The 27795-nt window shown below is 35.8% G+C and overlaps 1 protein-coding gene across 1 annotated transcript in view; it reads right to left on the bottom strand.

Moving 5' to 3' along the window:
* CPNE8 (copine 8) overlaps positions 1-27795 on the bottom strand; it is a 214150-nt gene that overhangs the window by 172097 nt on the left and 14258 nt on the right. Inside the window, exons 2-3 of the mRNA XM_072765596.1 lie at positions 11436-11476; positions 10136-10182 (exon numbers count right to left, since the gene is read on the bottom strand). Coding sequence (XP_072621697.1) covers positions 10136-10182; positions 11436-11476 — 88 coding nt within the window. The remainder of the gene's footprint in view (positions 1-10135; positions 10183-11435; positions 11477-27795) is intronic.

Here is a 27795-nt window from a genome sequence, read left to right as displayed (position 1 = left end):
ATAAACCATGGGAAAACTGGACCGTCAAATGCAAGAGAATGAAACTCTTATACCGTATGCAAAAACTAATCCAAAATAGTTGAAGACTTGAATGTAAAGACCTGAAACCATAAGATTCTTAGAAGAAAATAGAGGCAGTAAGCAACCTGACACAGGTCTTGGTGATAATTTTTTGAATCAAACAAAAAATCGAAAATAAACAAATGGGAATGCATCAAACTTAAAAGTTTCTGCACAGCAAAGGAAGCCATCAAGAAATTGAAAAGACAACTTACTGAATAGGAGAAAATGTTTACAAATCATGTACCTGGTAAGTGACTAGGATCCAAAACATATAAAGAACTCATTTAACTCAATAGTAAAAAAGAAAAAAAATTAACCCAATTAAAAAATAAGCAGAGGATCTATCTAAACAGACATTTTTTCCAAAGACATACAGATGGCCAATAGGTGCAAAAAAAGGCTCCCATCAGGGAGATGCAAATAAAAACTACAACAAGTATCACTTTACACCTGTCAGAATGGTCTTATCAAAAAGTTAAGAAATTGCTAGTATTGGGGAGGACGTGGATAAGAGGGGAACCCTTGCGCATCGTTGGTAGGACTGTAAACTGGTGCAGTCACTATGGGAAAACAATATGTAAGGTCCTCAAGAAATTAAAAACAGAACTACCATATGATGCAGCAATTTTATTTCTGGGTATTTACCCAAAGGAAACAAAGATACTAACTCAAAAAGATATGTTCATTGCAGGATTATTTACAATAGCCAAGATATGAAAACAACATAAGTGTCCATCAATGAATGAAGGGATAAAGAAGTGACATCTCTATATATCTGTATATTCTATATCTAATATTATACTATTCTACATATAATAGTATATATCTCTCTATATATAATATTCTAATTTACATGTATTAGAATGTTATTCAGCCATAAAAAAAGAAGGAAATCCTGCCATTTGTGGCAACATGAATGGACCATGAGGGCATTATATTAAGTTAAATAAGCCAAAGACAAATATTGTATGATCTCACTTATATGTAGAATATTTTTTAAATAAACTTTAAAAGCCCATAGGTATTATGCTGAGTGAAATATGTCAATCGGAAGAGGACAATCATCATATGGTTTCACTCATACGTGGAATATAAGAAATAGTGAAAGGGATTATAAGGGAAGGGAAGGGAACTGAGTGAGAAAAATTAGAGAGGGAGGTAACCATGAGAGACTTCTAACTCTGGGAAACAAAGAATTGTAGAAGGGGAGAAGGATGGGGGGATGGGGTAAACTGGGTACTGGGCACTCAGGAGGGCACTTGATGGGATGAGCACTGGGTGCTACACTGTATGTTGGCAAACTGAGCTTAAATTTTAAAAATGTAAAAAATAATTAATTAATTAAAATTTTTAAAAAACACTCATAGGTACAGAGAACACATTGGTGGTTGCTGGCAGAGGCAAGGGTGGGGTGTGAAAAAATAAGAGTGAAGGAGGTCAAAAGGTATCAACTTTAGTTACAAAATAAATAGATATGGGATATAATGCACAGCATGGTGACTATAGTTAGTAACAAAAAAAATGTGTGTATTTGAAAGTTGCTAAAAGAGTAAATCTTAAAAGTTCCTATCACAAGGGAAAAAATTGTAGCTATATGTGGTGACAGATGTTAATGAGATTTATCGTGGTAATCGTTTCACAATATATATAAAAATAGTATTATGCTGTACCTTAAACTAATATAATGTTATATGTCAATTATATCTAAATTTTTTAAAAATGAAAATATATATAACCTATGGCTTAGAAATTTTACTCCTACATATACAAACAATAAGAATAATAAATATAGGTCAGCCCGGGTGGCTCAGGGTTTAGCACTGCCTTCAGCCCAGGGTATGATCCTGGAGACCCAGGATCGAGTCCCACGTCAGGCTCCCTGCATGGAGCCTGCTTCTCCCTCTGCCTGCGTCTCTGACTCTCTCTCTCTCTCTCTCTCTCTCTCTCTCTCTCTGTGTGTCTCATGAATAAATAAATAAAATCTTTTTTTAAAAAAAAAGAAGAAGAAATATATAAATAGGGATGCCTGAGTGGCTCCGTGGTTGAGCATCTGCCTTTGGCTCAGGGCATGATCCCAGCCTCCAGGGATTGATTTGAGTCCCACATCAGGCTCCCCACAGGGAGCCTACTTTTCCCTCTGCCTATGTCTCTGCTTCTCTCTGTGTGTCTCTCATGAATAAATAAATAAACATCTTTAAAAAAAGAGAGAGAGAGAGAAGCACAAGAATGTTCTAATCAGTTAATCATAATATGCAACAACTGGGAACGACCCAAATGTCTATCCAGAGTAGAAAGGATAAATAAATTGGGGTATATTCATAAAATAGAAAACCATACGGCAAAAAATAAAACCAAAGTATTTATTACCACATGCATGGAAAGACTATCAAAGCATAATTGTGAGTTAAAGAAACTAGACACAAATAAATATATACTACGTCATTCTATTTATATAAGGCATAAGAATGGAAAAAATTACTCTATAGTGTTAGAAGCCAAGATAGTGATTTAATTTGGGAGAAGAGAAGGGCACAATCAGAATTGCTGGATTGCTAGAAGGTTCTATTTATTGCTCTAGGTGGTGGTTACATTATGTATTCACATTTAATAAATTATTGTGTTGTATTATTTTCCCCCTTATTTGGGCATGTTTTAATTTCAATAAAAAGGTATATTAAAAACAGAACAGAAATTCAGCCATAATAAAAAGGGAATTAATTCTGCCATTTGCAAAACAACATAGATGAAATTTAAGGGCATTATTCTAAGTGAAATAAGTCAGTCAGAAAAAGATAAATACTATGTGATCTCATTTACATGTGGAATCTAAAAAAAACTAAACTCATAGAAACAGGACAGATTTGCAGTTGTCAGGGGAAGCAGGAATGGACAAAAGTGGTCTAAGGGGTGCAGAGTTCCAGTCATAAAATGAATAAGTTTTGAAAATGTGATGTACAACATAGTGACTGTAGTTAATAATACTATATTAAATATCTGAAAGCTGCTAAGAGAATAGATTTTTAAAGTTCTCACCACAACACACACAAAAATATAGATGATAGATAGATAGATAGATAGATGATAGATGATAGATAGATAGATGATAGATGATAGATGGGTTAACTCATTTTAGTAATCATTTTGCAATATATACATATATCTAATTACTACATTGTACATTCTAAACTTATATAATGTTACACATCAATTATATCTCAATAATTTCTTTCCTGAAAAAAATAATTCAAGAGACCAAAATTATTCTGGATTTGTTTTTCAAGTAATAACCAGCAAAATTCTATTGAAAGTATGATTCTCATTCAATTAGTCACAGTATATTCATAGAGTTAAAAGACTTTAACTGAGTCATATAAAGAAAGGACAACTTAAATTAAGCCACGGCTTCTAATCATCTGTAGCCAGGAATATTTGTAAAACTACTTCATGTCCTTTTCTAAACAAAGAGACTTCAAGGCTCAAAGATCTCTTTCCAAAACTAGTATGTCTGACTCTGGCAACGCAAATGTATAGAGTATTTTCCTGAGGGGCACACAAAATATTTTTGCTAAAATAGTAATGCCTTAAGACTGACTACATGTATCACAGAAGATATTGGTATTACAAAATTCTTTCAACCACAGGCCACACAAGTGTTCTTGTAAGAGAACTTCAAACTTTTTTTTTTTTTAAATAAGTGAAAAGAGTTTAATGAAGCCTCAATGGTTTAAAGGAAATTAAATGGAAACTTTTAATCCTAATTGTTTTTCATCTGACATGCTTGAAGGAGTCTTTTTAAACTGATAAGAAACAATGAATAGGGAAAGAAAACCTGCTAAGATCTTTTAGAATTTACACGATTCTTATTCTACTACAAGAAAGCATTATTTGGTACAAGGTGTATTTGTGGATGTACATGTATATATATTATCGGGATCATGCTGTGCTATGTACAGGTCTTTACAATTCTTCCTGAAGGTTAAAACAGTTCATTAGAATTCAAAATGCGTAATCCTCTATAAGTTGGCACTTGTTAGGCTCTTGTCAGCACTGGTACTGGCGTGTTCTATTGCAGCCCAGCTCCAGCCTGTTACAATCGCCTCAGTGAATTGCAGTGAAGTCAAGATATATATTGTGAGAATCCTTTAAATGTCTATGAGAAGAATATAATCCCTGCAGATTGAATGTTTCACAGTATTCAGTCATTAAGATATTTCTTTTAAAAAAGAGAAAAGCAAACTAAACAAAACAGACATGTTCATTTGCTCTGCATCATGAATCCTATATGGGAAGGCAGTGTCATACAGGACCCTCCTCCGAGGCTGAGCAACAGTGCCTGCCTAAGATTGTGGGGAGTTTTCTGTCCTGTATCAATAACCTTAGATGGTTCACTCTAGTATTCCTTTTTTTTTTTTTTTTTAATTTTTTTTTTTTTTTTTTTTTTTTATTTATGATAGTCACACAGAGAGAGAGAGAGAGAGAGACAGAGACACAGGCAGAGGGAGAAGCAGGCTCCATGCACCGAGAGCCTGACGTGGGATTCGACCCCGGGTCTCCAAGATCGCGCCCTGGGCCAAAGGCAGGCGCCAAACCGCTGCGCCACCCAGGGATCCCTCACTCTAGTATTCCTATAAGACAAAGAGGATAGAATGAAATCAGTGCCCCTTAAGCTTCAAGGACTGTATATATTTTACATGGATGCTGTTTAATTCAAGTTCCAAAATATGTAGTTAAAAGTCATGATAAGGAGCTGCAGAATAAATCCTGGGCTCTCATAACTAGTTAGTATACCACACATATGTTCTCATTTGAAAAACGTGACCTTCATACCAAATGACCTTCTTCCAACTCCTAATTCTGAAACCATGAGAGTTAAGTGTGTGCCTAAATTTGAGGGTCTCCTCAAATTTATCCTTCCAACAAATATTAACTGGCACCTTCTAAGAACAAAGCCCTATCTTAAATGCTATAGTGCAGGAGGTTGACCTTAACGGAGCACTAAGTTAAGGGAATAAGTTCACAAAAAAGACCTTGATGTGTGTTGAATGATATAAAGTAGAAAGTGACAAGGACTATGAGAAAGATATAGAAATTATAGGATTTTAATGGTGCAAGGTGGAAGTTCTAGTCGCGAAACAGAAAAGTCTAAGAGGTAAGGTACCATTTAAGCTGGACTGTGAACAATATTCTCATCCTTTCTGAATATGTTTGTGTGTTTATATATTATACATATATGATTCAGTATGGAGAGGAATGGCTCAGAAGCAGAGACAATGTCAAACTACAGTAATCAACAAGTGGCAGTAGATTTACCGTCAAACCATGATCGCTGTGAATTATATAAACTTCACTTTCCTTTTTGTCATCACATACTAACTTAGAGAATCTAAAACCAACTCTATAATTTTCAATGTTTAAGAGTAATTCACAAAATAGAGTGCCTATGGACAACTAAAATTTAACTCAAATACGTTAATTGCAACATTTTCAGAACCTCTCAAAGTGAAGTGTGCATCCTCAGGGATAATACTTTCCCATTTCCACTTGCCACTAAGAGGTTTTCATATTTTCATGATTTGTGGCACTTAAGTATCATTTTTAGCACCAAAATTGTTAGGGACTGAAATATAATTTTAGTTTTAAAAGATCAATTACTTCAAGAGCTTTTGATAATTCACAATCATTAGAATTTATAGAAGACATGCAGGTAATTCTAACAGTGTCAGATATAATTTTAAAATTGCAGATTTCAACAGATCAATTTTAAATATTTTTTTCTACCTCTTCATTTGGAGCCTTTGTTTCAACACAATTTCAGCTCTTTTTTTTCTTTTTTTTATTACTTCTTACTATCTAAAGGTAATTTATCCCAGAACATAAAATCATATAGCTCGTTACCACATACTTTTCCAGAATACAACTAAATTCAAACACAAAGACAACCAACCACTCTATTACTGACATAGTGTTGAAACCTAAATCAGTGCAGTGATAGTGTAGACACACAGGAGTTGCTGGTGACATTCTTCAAATATATTAGATGCTCCTTGAGGAAGAATACTGTTTTAAAACATTTTCCACCAGTGCAGCTACATAACAGGTACCCAAAAAAATATCAAATTGATAAATGGGTGGATATATTTAAAGCTATTAATAAAGTATTAATAATAGTTTTACTTGTCTGATTCCAAATATCCTGAGCATAGTTACCAGAGTGGTTTTTTGCTGTTATCTTGTAAAATAATGTTCAATACTTGAAAAATAGTTGGAAGAGCTGATAAAACAACTAGAAAACTCTTTTGAACTCTATAGACTCATAAAAAAAAGCAGGTTGTAAGGAAATTAGGAGTTATTGAGTCCAGTTTCACTCCTGATTAATTAGTCTGGCTCCTGTTTGGATACTTTCAGAAACAGGACATCCTGGAACAGCACACAGTTCCAGGAAACCCATTCCACCGTGGAATATGCTAAATGTTACAAAGGTCTTCCTCACAGTGGATAAAACAACATCTCTTTATCTCTTCATCCTCTCAGCCACATTTTTTGTTTCCTCCTTTTTTGTTTCAATATCAAGTGAGTGTACTCCCGTTTCTAACTGAAAATACCGTTAAGAGTTTGAAGACATTTATTATGACTAGTCAGAGTCTTTGCATTTTTTTAGATTCAACATTCCTTTATTCATGTGGGATAGCTTCTATCCCTCCCTTCAAGATGCTAGCCCTCCTAAAATACACGGTTGGCGTTTTGATGGTCTTCAAGAACTAAACAAGTCACACTGCAGATCTGCTCACACCAGAGCAAAATACAATAGCATTTGATTGAATCACGTGAAACTGCCAACACTCAACCATTTTTGACCTACAAAAATGACAATTTCATGTAGTTCAACATAATAGCATTATCTCCTTTGATGTAAGCACTGCACATCCATCAATGCATCCTCAGATTGCATTAGCTTTTTAGCAGCTGTGTAACACCACTGCTTCATATTAGGTTTGAGGCCAAGTAAATCCCATAGGTCATTTTCCCATCAACTGCTGGGCTTGTGCAATGAATTTTACAGAATTTTACAATGCAGGAATTTACTTACCTGACTAGTTTTGTTATCCTTGTACAAGTTTTTTGATGTCTTAGAGTCCCACTCTATCCTTAATCATATAATGTTTCCTGTGTGCCAGACACTGTTATCAGAGGGTTCATACTGGATCTTTACAACCACTATATGAGCTAAAATCATATCATTGCCCACACCGCAGATGAGGAAACAGACACTGAGAGGTCGAGTGCATTCCTTTAACTACTACATCACTTGTCTCAAAATAAGGAAACTGTCGGCTTGATAGGATGAGCACTGGTTGTTACACTCTGTGTTGGCAAACTGAATCAAAATAAAAATAAGTTTTTTAAAAATAAGGAAATTGTCAGGAACCTGGGTGGCTCAGTGGATGAGCATCAGCCTTTGGCTCAGGGCGTAGTCCTGGGGTCCCTGGATGGAGTCCTGCATCAGGCTCCTGCAGGCTGCTTCTCCCTCTGCCCATGTCTCTGCCTCTCTCTGTGTGTCTCTCGTGAATAAATAAATAAAGCCTTTAAAGAAAACTAAGGAAACTGTCTTTCTCAAATGGTTTTGTGGTGATTTAACAATATATATAATGTGTTTAATTTTTTTCACACCTATCCTTCATCCAGCAAGCACAATTAGCTGCTAAATACAATGGATTTAGTTCCTAAATGCTTGTCTCTTACATCTGCCACTTTCTTTCTATTCTTCCAGACTATGCTCCAGTTTTTATCACTTTTAATTCCTCTGAAATGCTGTCTATTGAAATTGCCTCTTAACTGGTTTCTCTTCATCTTCATCCATCTGTTCCTATCCACACTATATAACTCTGGGTCCTATTTCTCATTGCTTTCTCAATTTCTACTTTGTTTTTATACCCTCTTTGAGTATTATTCCCCCTTACTAGCTCTTTTTACTCCTTCGAGAAGAAAAAATAAATAAACAAGCAGAATATTGTTTTCTGTTTTATTATTATGCTGTTTTCCCTACACAATAGGCCTTCTTTCCTATATCATTCAGAGACAAGCTTAAATAAGTAAGAATAAAGCCCAAAAATCAATTTACAGAATTTCCTTCCATTAATAAAACCAGAATGTGAATGTTGGGATCAGATCAGAAGTCTGCAAAGCAAGGTGATCTAACAGCAATAGCTCTGGAGCCAGATGGTTGGGGTTAAAATCCCCACTTTGTTAGTGATAACTGGGTAACTTTCATCCTGTCATTTAAGCTTTCTGTGCTTCAGTTTCCTCAAGTGTAAAATTAGGATTGCAATAGCATCCTCTCTTAAGGTTATTGTGCAAACAAGAAATTAGTCAATATGTCTAAAAGGCTGAGAATAGTAGTTAGTCATTATTATCATCAAAGATCTTGTGTAGGTGATAGGAAAACCTCATCACTAGGGATCTGTGTTGGTCCAGAGGCCTGGTCCAGTACCTTATGAATATTTATCTCAGTTCCTTTATTGGTCCCTCAAGTAATGTTATTTTCTGAACACTTCTAGCAAGTGTCCATTCCCAGCTAGCCTGACCCCTATGGTCAGTCAGGAGTTGCACTGGATTGCCCCAGGGCTTAGAGAAAGGAAATTTTAGAGCAAATGACAAGAGACACCATATTGTTTTGAAAAATAATCAAAGGAATAATTAGAGAAACAAGAGAGAGGAGTATGGACTCAAGAGAATGTTCTAACAGAGAGGACAAAAGATAACATAGGTCTGGGTGAAAGAGGTGGCTCATTTGAGATTTTTTTTCTTTAACCAAAGAGAATTCACACCCCTGGAAAACTGATCAATAAGGAAGGTAAGGGAAAAAAGTCAAGGATGGCTGCAAAAGTCGCAGTTTGGTATTTTGGCTGGTGATATTATTAGCTATACGTGGAACAAAGAAGCAACAGCCATAGGGTAGAGCTGAGTTTACATTCGGATATGTCGAATTTGACATAAAGCTCAAATAACCATATGGAAATGTCTAGAAGCAATTAAATATGGGAAGCTGGTACTCAGTACCCACTGACCCATTATCAGTAGGGACAATTTTTGAATTGGTTTACTCTGCTGGTTTTGAGAATAAATTACAATGACCTATTCTTACCTCTATCTCACAGTTGAGGCACACTGGTAAGATGGCTGGCTGCAAAGCAATCTATGGCAACAAATAGCACAAATCTCACTGGGGAAATCTCACCAGAAACTGTAACCTCATTAAAACAATGTACTAACTTCCTGGGATAACCAGCAACTACAAGCAGATAGAAATACCTCCTATTTTAATATGTCCCCCTCCCCTTTGGTAATCATCCTTCCATTTGAAGAACATGGAGATATCCTAGAATATAAATTAACTGAAATAACGGTTCTGCCTCCTTGCTTTTATTTCTTTTATTTCATTAAACAAAATATGCTTGTATTAGGAAACTACGTTTCTACTTTATTTTCAAATAATAAGTTACTAACTGTCAAAATTCAGGCGATAGTTGATATCAAATACCACACTTAAAACCCTTTAAAGCAATATTTAGGGCAGCCTGGGTGGCTCAGTGGTTGAGCTTCTACCTTCAGCTCAGAGTGTGATCCCAGAGTCCCGGGATCAAGTCCCACATCAGGCTCCCTGCACGAAGCCTGCTTCTCCCTCTACCTGTGTCTCTGCCTCTCTCTGTGTGTCTCTCATGAATAATAAATAAAATCTCTTAAAACAACACAATATTTCATAAAAATCAGCAGTTGACCTCTAAAAGTGAGACTAAGTCTAGACTTCAATTTTGTAAGGATTGCAACACATTACATTTACTTTAGACTGAGGAAAATAGAAGTTTCAAGGCCAGAATATTCTAAAGGAAGGTCATAAATCATACAAACATTGAGGGTTATTAAAAACAAACACAAAGATTACTTTCATAAACTAAAAAAAATGCAATCTTTGTGTTAAAGAAGACTAAAAATCATGGAAGTACCATCCTGACCAAATTGTAACTTATACCATATTTTCCAGCACAATGATATGTTAAAAATTTTTAATGCTTACCTCTCTCCATTCTTTATTTCCAACTCCTTGTACATATAAGACACAAACTACAAAAGATCAAAAAGTAAATATATGAATATCTTTTTATAAATATATGAATGGATACAATTTATTTTTCAGCTAAAAGAGACATCAAAATGATTTCCTAATTCCTAGCCTTACTCTTGTAAGAAAATCACTAGTAAAACATGAAATAACTAAAAAATGTGTAAAGAAACAAAAAATTACATCAGATCTTTAGAGCCTAACATGTATAGACCTAGGCACAAAAACATATGATAATTATTTGCTAATTTCTTCATCTACATTATGCTACATATATATATATAAACTTTTTAACTATAATTTAACAGTTTGAAATATTTCAATATGTAATTAGACATAAGTCAGTCTCTTCCTAAGATATCCATAATGCACAAAGCCATCACAACGAGGAGGATGGAGTATATCATACTCTACATTTAATATTTGCAACTCCCTCCCTCAATATCTGTAAACACATAAGAAATCCTGTCAACCTCAAGAGGAACTCACAAAAAGATAAATGAAGTCTTTAGGGTAAAGATTAAGGGATTTAAAAAAGTCCCACTCATTTGTCAAGTGAGCCCCAGGAATTTTAAAAACTCACAAATTGTAATGCCTTTTCCCCAGTGACTACCTCAAGAATGCTAACATCTCCCAAAACCTCCCCCTCTAATTAAACCACATCTGCCCACATATTTGTGGGGATGGAGAGCGGCAGGATATAAATTTCTAACTATTAGAAGATTTGAAACACTTTGTTGATTTACACATTACTGTTGCTGTTTTCTAATTTAAACTTTTTTATTTTACAGGTTATCTCCAATTTTTTAATATACATAATTAGGAATCAAAAAAATTCAGTTCATCCAAGATGATATATACTTCCTTAGTTATGCATGCCTTTATATACTCTTTTTATTTACAAAAAAGAAGGAAAAGTTTAACACTGGGGCTAAATCACTTAAAATGATAGCCTATTGTGATCACCTTTCAAATATAATTTCTATCAGATAGCCATACCATGAAGTTTTAATTTCAAAGTGAACTGTCTTACATTTGCATTTCCATCTTATTCTCAAAGTGCTAAGCGATTCCCTCTCCTTAGCTAGACTACTGCCCACGTAGATGAGAATGCAGGGCTTGAGACCATCCCATCTTGCTTCCTGTGCTTTAAAACAAGTATTTAAGCAAAGACTGTAAGTTTCATACAATTTTTGCAAAACTCAAGTAGGAAAAATAAGTAGACTGCTTCAAAAAGCAAGTAATAGATACCTACTTGGATCAGATTTAGAGAATGTGTCTCTGTCAAGAAGATTCCTGTTGAATAAAGGAAAATGTTAGATGAATAAAAGAACAAAATATTTCTATAAATACATAAATATACATACAACTTTGTATATATTATACATTTAATATATATGTACAGTATATATTATATCTGTGATAGATGTCTGGATTGTGTATTATATGTGTTATATATGCATATTATATATACATGACTAAATAAAAATTTGTTAAAGATCTGCTTATACTTATTCTAAGTACATATCACTTAGGTTTAGGAAGCCCGGGTGACGGAGGCCTGTTTGCTCAGCCTTGTACTGCAGCTGGGTGATGACAAGACTCTCCACATTCTAAGATTAAAATCTGAGAGATTTAACTGTTTCAAGTTTCCTTTTATTCCTTCATTAATCAGTATACAGATGGTCAGAAATGTTTCCTGAATTGAATTGTGGGTTGTTGCTGATGCAAAATTCTTTGAGATTCAGAGCCCATGATCACATTAGTCCACACAATTAGAAGGCAGCAGTGAAGCACCAATATCTATTGACATTTCTGTGATATCAATTTGGAGGAGTTTTATGTTGCTACTGTGGTTTGGGAATTTAAAATGAACCTACATATCTTTATTTAAGATTTTTTTCAGCGGAAGAAAAATTTAAAAGGTAGACGAGGCCATTATTAGCATCTATTTATTCTCATTTACAGATAGTCCCATATCTAAACCAGAATAAAAATGGAAAATCAGAAGCTGTGAAAGTCTGGATTCCTCTGGTATTGGGGTATCCTGTTGACCTTCAATGCTAGTAATGCAGTCCTACGCTTTATGCTCATAACAATAACCCTGAGTAATCAAAAAAATTAATTCAGTATGCCCTGATTAATAAGACAATTGGAAAAATTTCCATCTAAGACAGATTTTTTTTCTAAAAAGTGATAATTTGAGGCTATACCCTCGTATGAAAAAATTTGGCAACCTAGAATGATGACTTGAATGTTCCGAAAGTTAAATTTGTCCTCCTTATTCATCCTTTATTAATTAGTAATAACTTGTAAGAACAAATTACATTTTTATGCATAATACTTATACTAAAAATCTCATGTTTAAACTGTCTTATTCCTCCACCCAGGACTATTGCTCATGTGCACTTATCTGGACTGCCCATGGTATTTGAAAGGCCTTTTTTTCTTTTTAAAGATTTTATTTATTTATTCATGAGAGACAGAGGAGGGAGGTAGAGACATAGGCAGAGGGATAAACTCCCTGCAGGGAGCCCAATGGGGGACTCGATACCAGGACCCCAGGATCATGACCTGAGCCCAAAGCAGGTGCTCAACCACTGAGCCACTCAGGCATCCCTGAAAGGCTTTTTTTAATATCAATGTGATATCCTTTCTTACTTCAGGTTCTCAAAAGTTACTGCTTCCCTGGAATCACTATACAGTAAGAAAATAAAAATAGTCAACAGAACAATGCAGCACAGACCAAAAAAAAGTTTTAAATGACATTCTGTCTTGAAATATTACTAAAAAGAAGAGAAAATATCAGACATATTTATATTTGGAATTAAGTCAGCTTCAAAGACCACTAGTCAGAAATCAAATTAAAATAATCCTTCTGTACCCTAAGCAGACACTATGACTCCAGCAATGGTTAGCAAGCAGTAAATTAAGGCATTTCCATTTGGAAAGTTGCTCCAATATATATTTACAAGGGTGGTTATACATTTAAGTGGAAGTTCTTCACCCCTCCCATATCCCCAGCCTCTTGCTCATTAGTGTCCTTACAAAATGTAATTCAGCTCTTTCTCTCAGAGTTCATGATAATCTAGAAGATAACAGTGCAAAATACTGCAATGTAGTTGGACTTAAAAACTATTTTGTTATACACATATTTAAAAGAAAAACAATGTGATTGCAGTGCCTATATATCTTTTTTTTAAAGACCTATAATTTTTAACCTCAAATAAGGAATAATGGATTTCTATCAACAATAAAGATAAATATTTTTAACCATATAGACTCTACAGGTCACATCGTTTCTTATAACCATTATGACCCATAATATACATGGTAAGGTGAAAAATAAACAAAAAAAAAACCCTTAGATCCTATATATGACAGGAAATAAAACTCCATAATCTCTTTATAAATTAGCCTGTGAAATCTGTAATTAAACTTCCTCATTGCCGCTTGACAACAAATTTCATCAATAAAATTCAAACGTCGAAGTTTGGAAAGGCAAACATCCTTTAATAGTATATATACTATCAAAGACCAGTGATTATCAAAATGCGTCATAAAGTTTGGGTTGATGATAGAAATGAAGATTTTTACTTTTTCAACATTCTAGTAGGAATACAGCACATTCACATTAAGTAAAATAAGACAGGTCTTACTGTGAAGGCTGTTTTATAAACAAGAAACGAAGCTGAGGATCAGAGACTGAATAAATGAGTAAGAACACGCTCATCCCAGTACAGATTCATCCAGTAGAGTCAGCCCTTATGAACCTAACTTCTCCGTTCTTCACAAAATGCCACACTGTCTGGAAAAGTCCAGAAAAAACAACTTATTTTCCTGTAAGTGTTGGAAATATGGAAAGCCTCCTCCCACCCCATTATACCTATTGGTTAAGTCACTAGAGTATAAAATAAAATTCCCATCCAAAGACCAATACTAAGAGCAATCCTGACTACAGGACAAATAGAAGACCAAACATAACTGTAAATATTCACAGAAAAATATCTTTGTTTCCTACATGAGCCACTGTAAACACACACACACACACACACACACACACACATACACACACACACACACCACTCATTAGCTTTTATGTGGGAAAGTTACTCTTCCTTCCAGGGGGGTTGTCATTTGCCAGAGCCAGGATGCCTATAATTTTATAATGTGATGTTGTACTTCAACAGTAGGTTAGAAATCCTGAATGCATCTTTCTATTCTGTAAATCTGCAGCCAAAACAAGGAAGAGAGTACAGTCCTGAAAAGAAATTATGGAAAAATACTGTATATGAGTAAGAAAATTTACAGGAAGAAGAAACCTAATCAAAATTATAATCTGTGAATTGCCTGAGTTGTTCTAGTAATCACTCATCCTCATATTTCAGTTAAAATTCCTGTTTTTAGGGCAGCCTGGATGGCTCTGCGGTTTAGCTCCAACTTTGGCCCAAGGCGTAATCCTGGAGACCCAGAATCAAGCCCTACATCGGGCTCCCTGCATGGAGCCTGCTTCTCTCTCTGCCTGTGTCTGCCCCTCTCTCTCTCTCTCTCTCTCTCTCTCTCTCTCTCTATCTCTCTCTGTGTCTCTCATGAATAAATAAAAAAATCTTTTAAAAAAAATTCCTGGATTTAAAAGAATACAATTGAAATAGCATCACTAAAGCTGAGGCCCAATTAATTAAACCCTAATCCACAGGAAGATACCAGGTTAATGGAAGAGGTGTGTTTTACAAGAAACCTGAAATAGGAATGTAGATAAGCGAGAATTTAGTAACACCTTTCCAGGACCATCTAGGAAAAAGGCTTCCCTGACTCCCCCCTTAACTATTTAATCCTCATAACAGAAACTGATGCATCAAGCTAACCTCCCTTGATGACAATAGTTAGCTCAGCCTATAACCCTGCCTGCTCTCATTTTATTTCCAAGTGATTGGAAATAAATGATTTTAAGATAGTTCTCATATCATCATTAGGACAGAACTGTACTGAATGGCCGTCATGAATATTACCATTTTCTTGGCCATCATAGTTTTTATTCTCAAATGTCATTCTAAGACTCATATTAAACAGCTGGTTAAACCCTTAAAATGACCTCTTACTGGGGCACTTTGGTGGCTCAGTGGTTGAGCATCTGCCTTTAGCTCTGATGGTCATCCCAGGGTCCTGGGATCAAGTCCTACATTAGGCTCCCTACAGGGAGCCCGCTTCTCCCTCTGCCTCTCTCTGTGTGCCTCTCGTGAATAAATAAAATCTTTTAAAAAAATGACCTCTAAGCTAAAGACTTGTGTCTTTCTCTAACTGGAAAACAGCAATTCCCTTTAAACTTCAGTGCAATTTTTTTAAAGTATTTTTCAAGCAAATACTCTAGCCCAAGACCTAATTTTTTTAAAGGGTTTTTTTTTTAATTTTTATTTATTTATGATAGTCACAGAGAGAGAGAGAGAGGCAGAGACACAGGCAGAGGGAGAAGCAGGCTCCATGCACCGGGAGCCGGATGTGGGACTCGATCCCGGGTCTCCAGGATCGCGCCCTGAGCCAAAGGCAGGCGCCAAACTGCTGCGCCACCCAGGGATCCCCTAGCTCAAGACCTAATTAAACACTACCAAAGATAGAATAAATATTAAAGACATGTTCTCTTATTTGAAAAAGTCTGAACTGTACTGGGTAGACAAACTCACGGAAATAACTAAGTAGCAGAGGTGCCTGGGTGGCTCAGCTAGTTAAACTTCTAACTTGATTTAGGCTCAGGTCATGATTTCAGGGTTGTGAAACTGAGCCCCACATTGGGCTCTGTGCTGGGCATGGAACCTGCTTAAGATTTTCTCTCTCTCTCTCTCCTTCTCCTCAAAAAAATGAACTAACTTACTAAATAGCAATATTGGAATATATATAAAATATCAGTTTATTATGGAGAGAAAGAACAGTAACCTAAAAACAAAGTCAATTTGATTAAGATACAATGTTTAAAAAAAATCAAGTATAATGCTTAGCTCTTAACTATTTTTGAAAATATACTAAAGAAAAAAAACAATGTATAGGTATGTCTCTATAATTGAAAACTAAACAAATATCTTGAAATAAGTATTTTATTTTTAAAAAATTCAAATATCCTTCTCTGCCATATTTATATATAATGAAGATTTATGAATAGAATATTAAAACTTCTAAAGAAAGTTAAGTGACAGTAAGGAAAGGATTTTCACACAATAAACTGTTCACACAATAAACTAATCCTGAGATTAATTTAAAAAAAAGAATATTAAAACTTCTAATTCTTCATGTCTATAGTGAGCATACAATAACATAAACTATTAAGGTAAAAGTGATCTGAGTTAACCCAAAGGTTCTAGGCTTGCTGCTCTCTTTCCCATTCAGGAAATGAAATAACCAATAAATATCCTTCTTTGATAGTGTGGTAAACGTTGAATTTTTAAAAAAAATTTTCAAAGGCAAACAAATATCATTATCCTAACACAGATGTAATTTGGAAAAGAAAATCTACTTGATAAGTATTATGAATTTTAAAGTTAATAGTTTCACAGAAAAAAAAACAATTTTATTACGTGTAACCTTTTAAAGTGCTAATTTAACAAAGCAAACACTGTCATTGTTTTAGGAAATAGGTCTTCAAATTGAAGATATGAAGTGAGTTCTAAAACATACTGCTACTTGTGGTCAACAAAGCTTAAACATTTAAAGGGGCTCTACTGCTGGACCTGATCAGAATTGTTTAATTTTTAAATAAGAACAAAACAGAAACTTATAAATAGAGCCAAATAAGATACTGTTCTATTTAATTTTCCATAGGAGCAAAAATATAGCCTATAGAGCCTAAAAATGCTTAATCCCTTTACAGAGCCCAGTATAAATTTTCCACATGTGGGCAGTGAACCCCATCTCTGCATCATACAGTCTCCCCCCTTAAAAGTTGTTCTGTATCTATGAACAGAATGATTCTGGGTTTCATGAAAATTTAAGAAATTATTCAGAGCCCTTTATTGACCTGTTTTTCAGTGTAGTCTCAGCATCACTGAATGCCTGGGAGGTCTTTATGAACTACTGCTTAGGCAGCCACAGAACCAACCAAGCATCCAAGTAAAGGCTCAACCAGCGCCCACTGAATGAATGAATGGTTTTAGTATCTAGTCAAAAGCATCAGCTTTTTTTCACTGTACATATGGTGGAGTATCTTATCATGGAAAGAATAGAAGAAGAGGTGGCATTTAGGGCCTTTGCCCTAATAAGTAATCCATTAACTGAAAAAACATGAGAGCGGCTGCTTTACTGGCATCATAAACATGTTCCATGTCACTAGGCCATGCCCAGAGCCCCTCCTTTGGGCATTATATTGTCTTATAGACTAAAATGAGGAAGTTCTTGGGGGTCTGTATAGACATATATATATCTATATACATAGAGATATATATCTATATACATGTACCTCTATATACATATAAATATATGTGTATCTGTACACGTATATATAGATAAATATACACATATATGTATTTTAATGTACAAAACACATATATATACATTTATGTATTTTAATGCACATACACACAAAATGGTTTTCAGAGGACTTTTTTTTTTAGGACTTTTTTTATACAAAGACAAGGAAATCAAAACCTTTTTGAGCAAATGAAAGGAAATTTATCCCATCTTTGAAGTGATTTGAATATAGTATTTAATCATCTTTGACTCATTTATTCAATTCTTTTTATTATTATTATCCATTGAACAAGTATCATTACTGGAAGTTTAGCACAGAAATTTAAGGCAAAAAAACATTTTTCCTGAAACTACAATTTGTATGGCAAAGGGGAAACAAATTATGCCCAGGCAAGAAGTAAAGCTTTTAGAAATGAAAAAAAAATGAAGTAGTTTGAAACTGAAGCTTACCAAAAAGTCGAAGTCAGCTAGAATCTAAGATACCAAGTAATTCTGAAGGATAGGGTCATTGAAAGTACTTAACAAGATTATCTGGCTTTCAAGAAAATAAGAATAGACTTTCAGGTTTGAAGTTGTGCAAATCAACTAAAAATTCAGCTCAGCAGCTGTCTCTTGTAACCTGAGCAACCAAGAACTCTGTCATATGTGATACACATTACCCCACAAAAACTGGAAATAAAATAAACTTTAAGTTGCTTTTCAGTTTTGCCAAAATTGGTCGCTTAAAGTATTTATATATTAGTACTGCTGAGCTGAAAGAGTCAGTAAATATATTTTCAACCTTGCATGAGTTGAACTCAGTTTAGATTTTAAAAAGAAATTATAGGGGCAGGTAATTAATGGTGAAAACTTCTATGTTTCTCTTAAGGCATTCAGTAGGATTGATATTTTTGGAAATTACTTAAAAGAAAACCCAGACTTTTTTCAGAATGTGACATGTCAGAGCTCTGGTTTGCCTAAATTAAGGTAAACAGAAGAACCCACTGGTCTGAAGTAATGTAAGGTTAACTCGGGGTAATACAAGCTTTCAGAAAAAGGTACAAAACCCAATCCCTTCTTTCAAGTGGAGAAGAGGTATGTAACATTTAACAAAAAATGGCAGGATTAAAAAGACACCGAAAACAGGATATGGGGCTTCTTAAAAACCAAAATCTCATGCACAAAGCTAATCCCATATTTTCCCCAATCTTGCAGCTCCATTTCATAGCGCAATTATGGAAGGCAAAATAATGCCTCCTCCCAAACATATCAGGCAGGTCCTCATCCCTAGAACCTAAATGTGACCTTATTTGAGGGGGAAAAAATGTTCTGTGCAGGGACACCTGGGTGGCTCAGTCAGTTAAGCGTCTGCCTTTGGCTCAGGTCATGATCCCAGGGTCCTGGGATCAAGTTCTGCATCAGGATCCAAGCTCAGGGGGGATTTTCCTTCTTCCTCTACTCCTCCCTCTGCTCATGCTCTCTCTCTCACTCCCACTCTTGCTCTCAATTCTCTTGTTCTTGCTCTCTCAAATAAACACATACATATATACATACATACCTAAATTCTGTGCAGACATGATTAAATTATGGATCCTGAGATGAGCAGATTATCCTGGATTATGTGAGTGAGCCCTAAATGCAATCACATATATCCTTATAAGAAGCCAGTGGGAGATCTGACACAGACAGGAGACAATGATGTGAACAAAGCAGAGAGCTATTAGAAGACTCTAGCCTTGGAGACCGAAGTGATGTAGCCACAAGCCAAGGCATGCCAGCAGCCACCAGAGGTTGGAAAAGGCAAGGAACAGATTCTCCGTCACAGCCCCAGAAGGAGAGCAGCCTGGCCAGCATCTTGGTTTCTGCTACTGATTTCACATTTCTGGCCTCCAGAACTGTGAAAGAATAAATTTCCATTGCTGTGAGCCAACAAGTTTGTGGTCATTTATCACAACAGTTAGGGATCCTAACACAGCAACATGGTCCAACCACCTCTCTCTCTTCCAAGCCAGACTCCAGAGTCATCCCCCCAATCCTTTTTTCCTATCCTTCTCTACCCTAATGCTTCCCTCCACCTTGGCTTCTGCTTCCAAGTCCCAACTACTTCCCAGACCTTAGTTAGAGCTCTTAAGTGGTCTTTTTGTTCCCCATGTCCCAGCTCATTCAAGATGCCTCCAAGAGAAAGTTCTTTGCATAAAACCTAATCAAATGGCCCCACTGCATAAAAACCCATTACCTACAGAAACTCCAAACTCCTTAACATAGTACTAAACACCTGTTACATTCTGAACATGGCTTTATCTCCAGCTGTACCTCTATCCATCTTCCATATCACAGACTCTGCTCCAGACATTTCAGATTTTTTTGCAGTTCCTTAAACTAATACTGACTCACGTTTCTATACTCACATTTTACCCACAACATCCTCTTTCCCAAAATTCCTTCATCAATCTCATTCCTCCTTCTCAGCCTCTTCCCACGACTGTGCTCTGGCAAAGTAGAACTGATTATTCCCTCCCGTGTGTCCCATCATACCCAACCTGAACCTGAAACACCAATTCTGTGCCTGTTATTTATTTATTTAATGAGCCGCGTGCCAGTCTTTATGCTGAGCATTTTGAAGAAATCATTTCATTTAACCCTGAACATAATCCTAAAAAGTAGCAATTACTATCAGACTCCATATTCTAGAGTAGATAACAAAATTTAGAGATGTTAAATAAACTGGTTAAAGTCACAAGAATAGTAAGCCCTTACTGTACATTTTTGTAAAATTTTTTTATTGTTTTATAATTTTGATTTTGATTTTTTATTTTCGTATTGGTTCTATTGACTGTTGATATTCCTGAGAATAAAATGAAATGAACAGTAACTCCCATTCATCACTTTGGAAGCTCTAGGGAATAAGATACAAAGTGAAAATGAGACATGGTACTGCAAATTATCATTACTCGTAGATTTAATTTTGTACCTAGAAAAAAAAAACAAGAGAAATAATTAATAAAATCTTTCAAAATTAGTAAGGTAATTCAGTAAAATTAATAAGGCAATTCAATTGGAGGCATGTTGAATACATAAAAGGCAATAATTGTCTTACACATCAATTGTTAATAGTTCTCCTATCCATTGTAGATTTTGGTAGTTAACTGTTGCCTTCAGTTGCTGCAGTAATATGCAGGCTCTGCAATTCTTTTGCTATAGGATAACCTTGCTACCAAGTCTCAGATCAAATTATTGCCCAAGAAACATTTGTTACCAAGCAGGACTCAAAACAGCCACACAATATGCTCTATATCTTTAAGCAAGTTCCAGCTCTCCACTGCTTTCAGGCATTCCAAGCTGAATCATAAGGCGTATGTGATAATATTCTGGTAGCAAGAGTCATCTAACCTTCTGGTCAAATCTGTCTAGAGAATCATCTAAACATTCTGTGCCCATGACCAAGAAAGTCCTTAGGCCTAGAGCACTACTACAAATGGGAGAATCACAGGATATGCCAGGTATGTGTGACCTGTTCACTTGTGTGATATTTCTAGCTAACATGCATATCTTTCTTTTATAACAGCTTTACTCAGATATAATTCCCAAACTGGAAAGTTCACTCTTTTAATGTGCACAATTCAGTGGTTTATAGTATATTTCACAGAGTTCTGCAATCATCATTACTATCTAAGGTGAAAACATTGGCATGGCCCACACCTACACTCCTCATTAAACCTCTACCCAATAGCAGTCTGTCCCTATTCCACCTTCCACAGCTTCTGGTAACCACTCATCATCCACTTTCCATGCATTTGGCTATCCTGGACATGTCATACAAATAGAATCATATAACATATGGTCTCCTGTGACTAGTTTATTTCACTTAGCCTAATGTTTTTAAGGTTCATGCATGTTGCAACAAGTATCGGTGCTTTATTCCTTTTTAATGCCCAATAATATTCCATGATATGGGTATACCATATGCTCATTGGATCATACACATTTGGGCCTGTTTCTACTTTTTTGGCTTTTAACAACAATGCTGTCGTGAACATTTGTACATGAGTTTTTGTGTGAGCACATCATTTCATTTCTCCTGGCTATATACTGAGGAGCAGCATTTCTAGTTCAGAGGGTAACTCTATTTTTAACATTTGGAAAACTGCCAAACTATTTTTCAAAATGGCCATACCACTTTACATTCCCAATGGGTGAGGGCTCCAATTTCTCCATTTCTTCTCCAGTGCTATTACTGTCTGTCTTTTTTCATTATAATCATCTAGTGGTAAAGTGGCCAATCAAATCTGATCACCATGTATTATTCCAGTAAAAAAAAAAAAAAAGCCATTTCTGACATACACAGTAATTATAGAATCCTCTGAGGTTGACCAGTATAACAGGTCAGAGTAGGCATTTCTGGAGTGTGGACTTCTGATTAATCTCAGATACTAATGGATCACATCCAAAGTACGTAGTTCTGACTAAGATATTTTAGATTAAACTCTACAATCTAACACACACATCTATATGATACTGTCTCTGCTGAAATATTTTAAAGCAAATTATGGAAAATATAACATCAGCCAGAATCAATTAGAAAAGACTGGAAGAAAATGTAACATACTATTTTTAAAATGTTGGCAAGAAGAATACTTTCTAAGCTTTACACAAAGCTCAGAGAAAAGACTGACTTATTTGACAATGAATGCATTTTCAACTTCTAGACAGAAATGATACAATAATTAAAGTTACATATATGCTGGATAAAATGTTAAAGCTATAAATATATACAAAGCAATCTCTCAATAATGGGCTAAAGAAGTGAATAGGCATTTACTCATAAACGGATTAAATGAAGTTCACACTCAAGAGTAATGACGTGCAAATAAAGTAAATAGGATACTTTTCTCCTGTGATATAGATAAATAAATATTTGTACGAATCAAGGCTCATGTGGTTGTAAGTGTCATAAATGAGGGAAATTTATGATGAAAATATGGAGATGTTTTATGGAACCAAGAGGCAGGAATGTAGCTGACGCTATGGAAGAACAGAACCACAAAGCCCTAACAAATCAACAGAGACCAGTACCATGAGGCAATAAGCAGGACTCCGGGGTCAAACAGGCAGCAAGACCACATGCCAGCCCTGCAGCAAAAAGGGCAAGTTGCAACTTCCCAAGGCCATATCAACAGCAGAATGTTAACAATATCAGAGAGGACTCTGTGGAGGGGGCAGAGAAAGAAAAGCAGCTGAGGTCATCCACTTGGAGATGTGTGCTCTGAGTTCCTCTCTAGGCAAGGGGGTACCAGGCTTATATTGATATCTGGAATGGAAAGTCCAAGGAAAAACTGGACTATCATTTTGTCTAAGTCAACAGAATATGGATGTTAATAGATACATGCCTTAAATATATCTAAATAAAGGCACAAAGAGATATGCTCTGGCTTTATACATTTTCCTTTGTTCTTTCCAATGATGTCTGGTTGTGTGTGTGTGTGTGTGTGTGTTTACATCAGCATACAGCACTCTTCTTAAAATTCTAGACTTTTTTTTTAGAGAGCCTTCACTATCTTCATGAGGTGATCCATTGTTTTTTAACTATTCCTGTTGAATGCCAGTATAAAAATCAGAGTCCCTTGCTAAGTGACAAGAACTTTCGACATACTTTAATGATTTTATACCACACAATCCTGATAGCAACTATTTGAGAAGGAACGTCTATCTTGATTTATAAACCAAAGCAGAGAGAGAGAGACTAATTTATCTAAACTTAGTTAGCAGTACATGGAGCTGCAGTTTAAATCCAGATATTTCAATCTCTAAGCTTGTGCTCTGCTCCCTAATACATTACACCGTTTCCCTTATTATGATACAACACTTGAGACCTTGTATCATCATTTCCCTCAATCCTTCCTCCTGCCTGCTCTAAAAGCAGTAACAGCTTTCAGCTAGGTGGGAAATGACCTTGCACATATTTTAAACAATTTTCAGGGTTTATTACTTCTCCCAGAGTCCTTGCATGAAGCATGTTTGCAGGTGACAATCACTTGTCCAAATACCAGAGCTTGTGGCTGTGTTAGGTCCACAAATCACTCCTAAGTAGAAAGCTGAAGGCTAACACTACTCTGTCAACATCAGCTCAGGGGTAGCTGCCTTCTGCACCACTTCATAAATATACTGGTCACATGACTAGGTTTTCTAACTCTCTATTTCTTTGACTATTAGTTGTTGAGCAACATATTGCTTCTATGTAGGGAAAGAGTAATGTGTCTTCAGGCTCAACATTCCAAAAAAAGAAAAATCTTTATATGCAAGGTTGTCTTGAGTCAGCTCTCTTTAAGACTTATCAATCAAAGCACAGGCTGTGCCAATGAGAAAAAATAACATGCCTATGAATGTAAGACTAGGTTGGAAGCATTTTGTTTTGATTGGTCCTCCAGATTTTAAGTAACATCTTCTGCAATTTCTTTGGATCACGGATCACTGAACCACTGAAATGTCCTTAAGAGTAACCTGAGAATCAACAACAGAGTTTAAACAGAAGGAATTATTCTGGAAGGAAATTTTTTTGTAAACATAAATGACCAGCTTTGAGATAGGCAGACTGAAAATAATTTTTTAATATGCATTTGTTATCCTTGACACTAATGATTAGACCAGAAATTTGTCCCTGACTCCAAAACAATCGTTTAGGGTCCAAAAAAAATAAGTAAATAAACAAATATAGCTCATTAGCAATTATGAACCCATGCTACCTACAATATTTTACAAATCCTAAAAAACAACAGAATGAAACAAGTATAGGCAATTGTTGAGCTACGTCTCCTTGTTCCTGCCTTTATACAACTGATTTTTTCCTCAGATCAACTGGTGTCACACTCTTCCCTGTATTTATGCCTTCCAGTCATGGTTCCCATTCATCTGGGAGGCACTACCTTCCTTTCTTCAATTATACCTTGAAAAAACAATTATTAAACACTATCTATATGCAAAACATTGGACTAGATACTAAATGGACAGAAAGGTGTATAAGACACAGGTCCTGTCTTACAGGAACTTATAATTTAATAATTGTCTGATATTCTTTCAAATGTTTATTCAGCAAGCATTAAGTTACTAAGTGACAGAAAAAAAGATTTGGTGCTGGAGACTATGATGTGAACACATGCGCTCCTGACGCTAGATTATTTATATTCTATTAAGGGGACAAATTTGTAAACAAATATGCACAGTAGAATGTGGAATGTGTATAATGAATTCATTACAGATGACAGAAAGGGAGGGATAGTGAGTTCTATTTGAAGGATCCGGGCAAGTCTTCACAGTGAGAGTCATGCCTGAACCATCAGTGATCTACAACCTGAGACAACAAAGTGAGGCACAATTATTCCTGCAAGAACTGAGGCTTGAGCCTCACAGTTCTCTCAAGAAATGCAGATGGTCTGAAAAGACTTAGAGTTTGGGAGGGAGTTTTCAGAGGCCAGTGGTGAGGAGGAAAAGGGCAATGGGACATGAAGGGAAAGAGATGAGGCTGAAAAGCTAGGTCAAGTTTTCTAAGGTTCTCAGGGACTTGATTCAAAGGCAGTTAAAGGTTTGTTTTTTGTTTGTTTTTTTGTTTTGTTTTGTTTTTACAGATTGTATTTATTTACTCATGAGAGACACATAGAGAAAGGCAGAGACATGGGCAGAGGGAGAACACAGGCTCCCTATGGGGACCCTGATGCGGGACTTGATCCCAGGACCCCAGGATCACGACCAAAGGCAGAGATGCTTAACCACTGAGCCACCCAGGCGCCCCAAGTAGTTAAAGTTTTTTAAACAAGAGAATAAGAGTCTGATGGTATTTGCTCTTTCTGAAAAGGCCTCTAGCAGCCCAATGTGCAGGATTAATGGCAAGAAGGAGGAGGGTGACCAGAGCAAGATGTGGGGTTGGGAGAGTCAAAGAACTTTGGCCACAGTGTCCACAGGAGTCAGACAGGCCTGGACCCAGTCAGACTCAGAGAAGTCAGGTAGGCTAAAGGGCTGATATAGACATAGAAGTAGATCCAGGCTTGAGGCTCAACTGGTAGAAATTCTTCAGGGCTTGGGGGAATAGAGAAAATGGTGGGGAGGACTCATTCCCATAAGGGAAGCAAATTGGAATTCTCAGGGATTGAAAAATCTCTGAAGCAATTCTGATGATGATAACCCTTGTTTAGAATAGCTGGTGTAAATCATGCCCCCCAGATGAAAGTGATACAACCACCCAATATTTTTTTTAATCACAGCTTTTTATATGTATGCTAGAAATGTTCCTCAATTATCATCATTCCACCACGAATTAAACTAATTCAATCCACATATGGCCCTCACTGAAACAAAGTAGCTCAAAGTAGTTAAAAAAAAAATTTTTTTTTTCAAGTAAGAACCACTATTGAGGTCTGTGTCTCTGGAAAGAGTCAGTGTAATTAGGCAGGATATAACATTTTGAGCAAAATACTATCAGTTGGAACACTGACATAGTTCAGCTGTGTCACAAGCACTTCAGAAATTATTTAGCCCATCCAACAAAACTTTATAACCAACAAGGGTAGAAACAACATGATTTATGGACACTGACTTGATTTAAGTAAACATGCTCATTTTTTACTTGTGCACATAAAAAGAAGTTACTGTTTCCTGTTCCATCTTCCCATTCTTAACACTTTTTTTTTAGCTGAATTTAGATTTTTCTAAAATTTTGTTTTACCACTTTATGATCCAAAATTAAAATTGGTGGAACAAAAACACAATGGTCAGACAGAAAGTACAGTAGCAGATAAAAAACCTATTGCTTCTTGAAGAGGCTAGGCCACTAAACAGCTCTTCATACCCTAGATTATACCCAGGTAAAACCATCATGTCCTGCTATACTTATCAGTTCACCAAGTAATTTATTATAAATATCTCTCCTCAAACAAATTCTTCCTTAGGTCAAAGATATGGTCACTCATCTTCTTGTTTAGATATGTTATACTGGATATCATCATATATACAAATTCAATCATTTTTCTCTTTTTTGGCATATTATTCATCCCAGATTAAATAAGCAAGTCATCTGCTACTGTTAAAAATGTACTAAGTGTCCACTTCTTTTTAAGATTTTATTTATTTATTCACGAGAGACAGAGAGAGAGAGAGAGAGAGGGAGAGACACAGGCAGAGGGAGAAACAGGCTCCCTGTGGGGAACATGATTGGGAACTTGGTCCCAGGACCCTGGGATCACAACCTGAGCCAAAGGCAGATGCTCAACCACTGAGCCACCCAGGTGCTCCTACGTGTCCCCTTCTAAAACTAGTTTTGTTACTTAGAGGCAAAGTCAATTCATTTAAAATTATTCATTTGTCTCTCATTTATTCACAAATAAAACTTTATTGGATGTCTTACATAAACTGAGTAATTAAATGCTTTTATAAAATTGTACTAGTAAAATGAGTCATTTTAATGCTTACTGAATATCCAAACCAGTATTTTAAAAAGTATAGACCTACACAAATTCATGTGCATCCAGATTCATTCTTCCAATCTGTCCATAAGGCAGCAAATGGCAGCAAGTTTATTATTGTTCAAGTGAAAAGAAGAGTTGTACATCTCTTACTTTATGGCAAAAGCTAGAAATGATAAAGCTTGGTCAGAAAGGCATGTCAAGCCAGGACAGGCCAAAAGCTAGGCCTCTGAAGCCAGTTAGCCAAGTTGTGAATGTAAAGAAAAAGTTCTTGAAGGAAATTAAAAGTGCTACTCCAGTGAACACACAAATATAAGAAACAATAAAAGCTATATTGCTGATATGGGGAAAGTTTGAGAGGTCTGGATTAAAAAAAAAATCAAACCAGCTACATTTCCTTAAGCCAAAGCCTAATCCAGAACAAGGCCCCAACTCTCTTCAATTCTATAAAGGTGAAGAGAAATGATGAAGCTGAAGAAGAAGTCTTTAGAGGTTAGCAGAGATTGGTTAATGAGGAAAGAAACTGTCTCCATAACATTCAAGTGCAAGGTGAAGCAGCAAGAGCTAATGTAGAAGCTGTAGCAAGTTACCCAGAAGATCCAACTAAGATAATTAATGAAGGTGGTTACACTAAAAAACAGATTTTCGATGTAGATGAAACAGCCTTCTATTAGAAGATGCTATTTAGGCTTCTGTTGGTAGAGAAGGGAAGCCATTGTCTGGCTTTAAAACTTG

This window comes from Vulpes vulpes, chromosome 8, assembly GCF_048418805.1.
Source record: "Vulpes vulpes isolate BD-2025 chromosome 8, VulVul3, whole genome shotgun sequence".
NCBI classification, from domain to species: domain Eukaryota; kingdom Metazoa; phylum Chordata; class Mammalia; order Carnivora; family Canidae; genus Vulpes; species Vulpes vulpes.
Note: the sequence above shows the minus strand (reverse complement) of the source record. Positions and strands in the feature narration are given on the sequence as shown.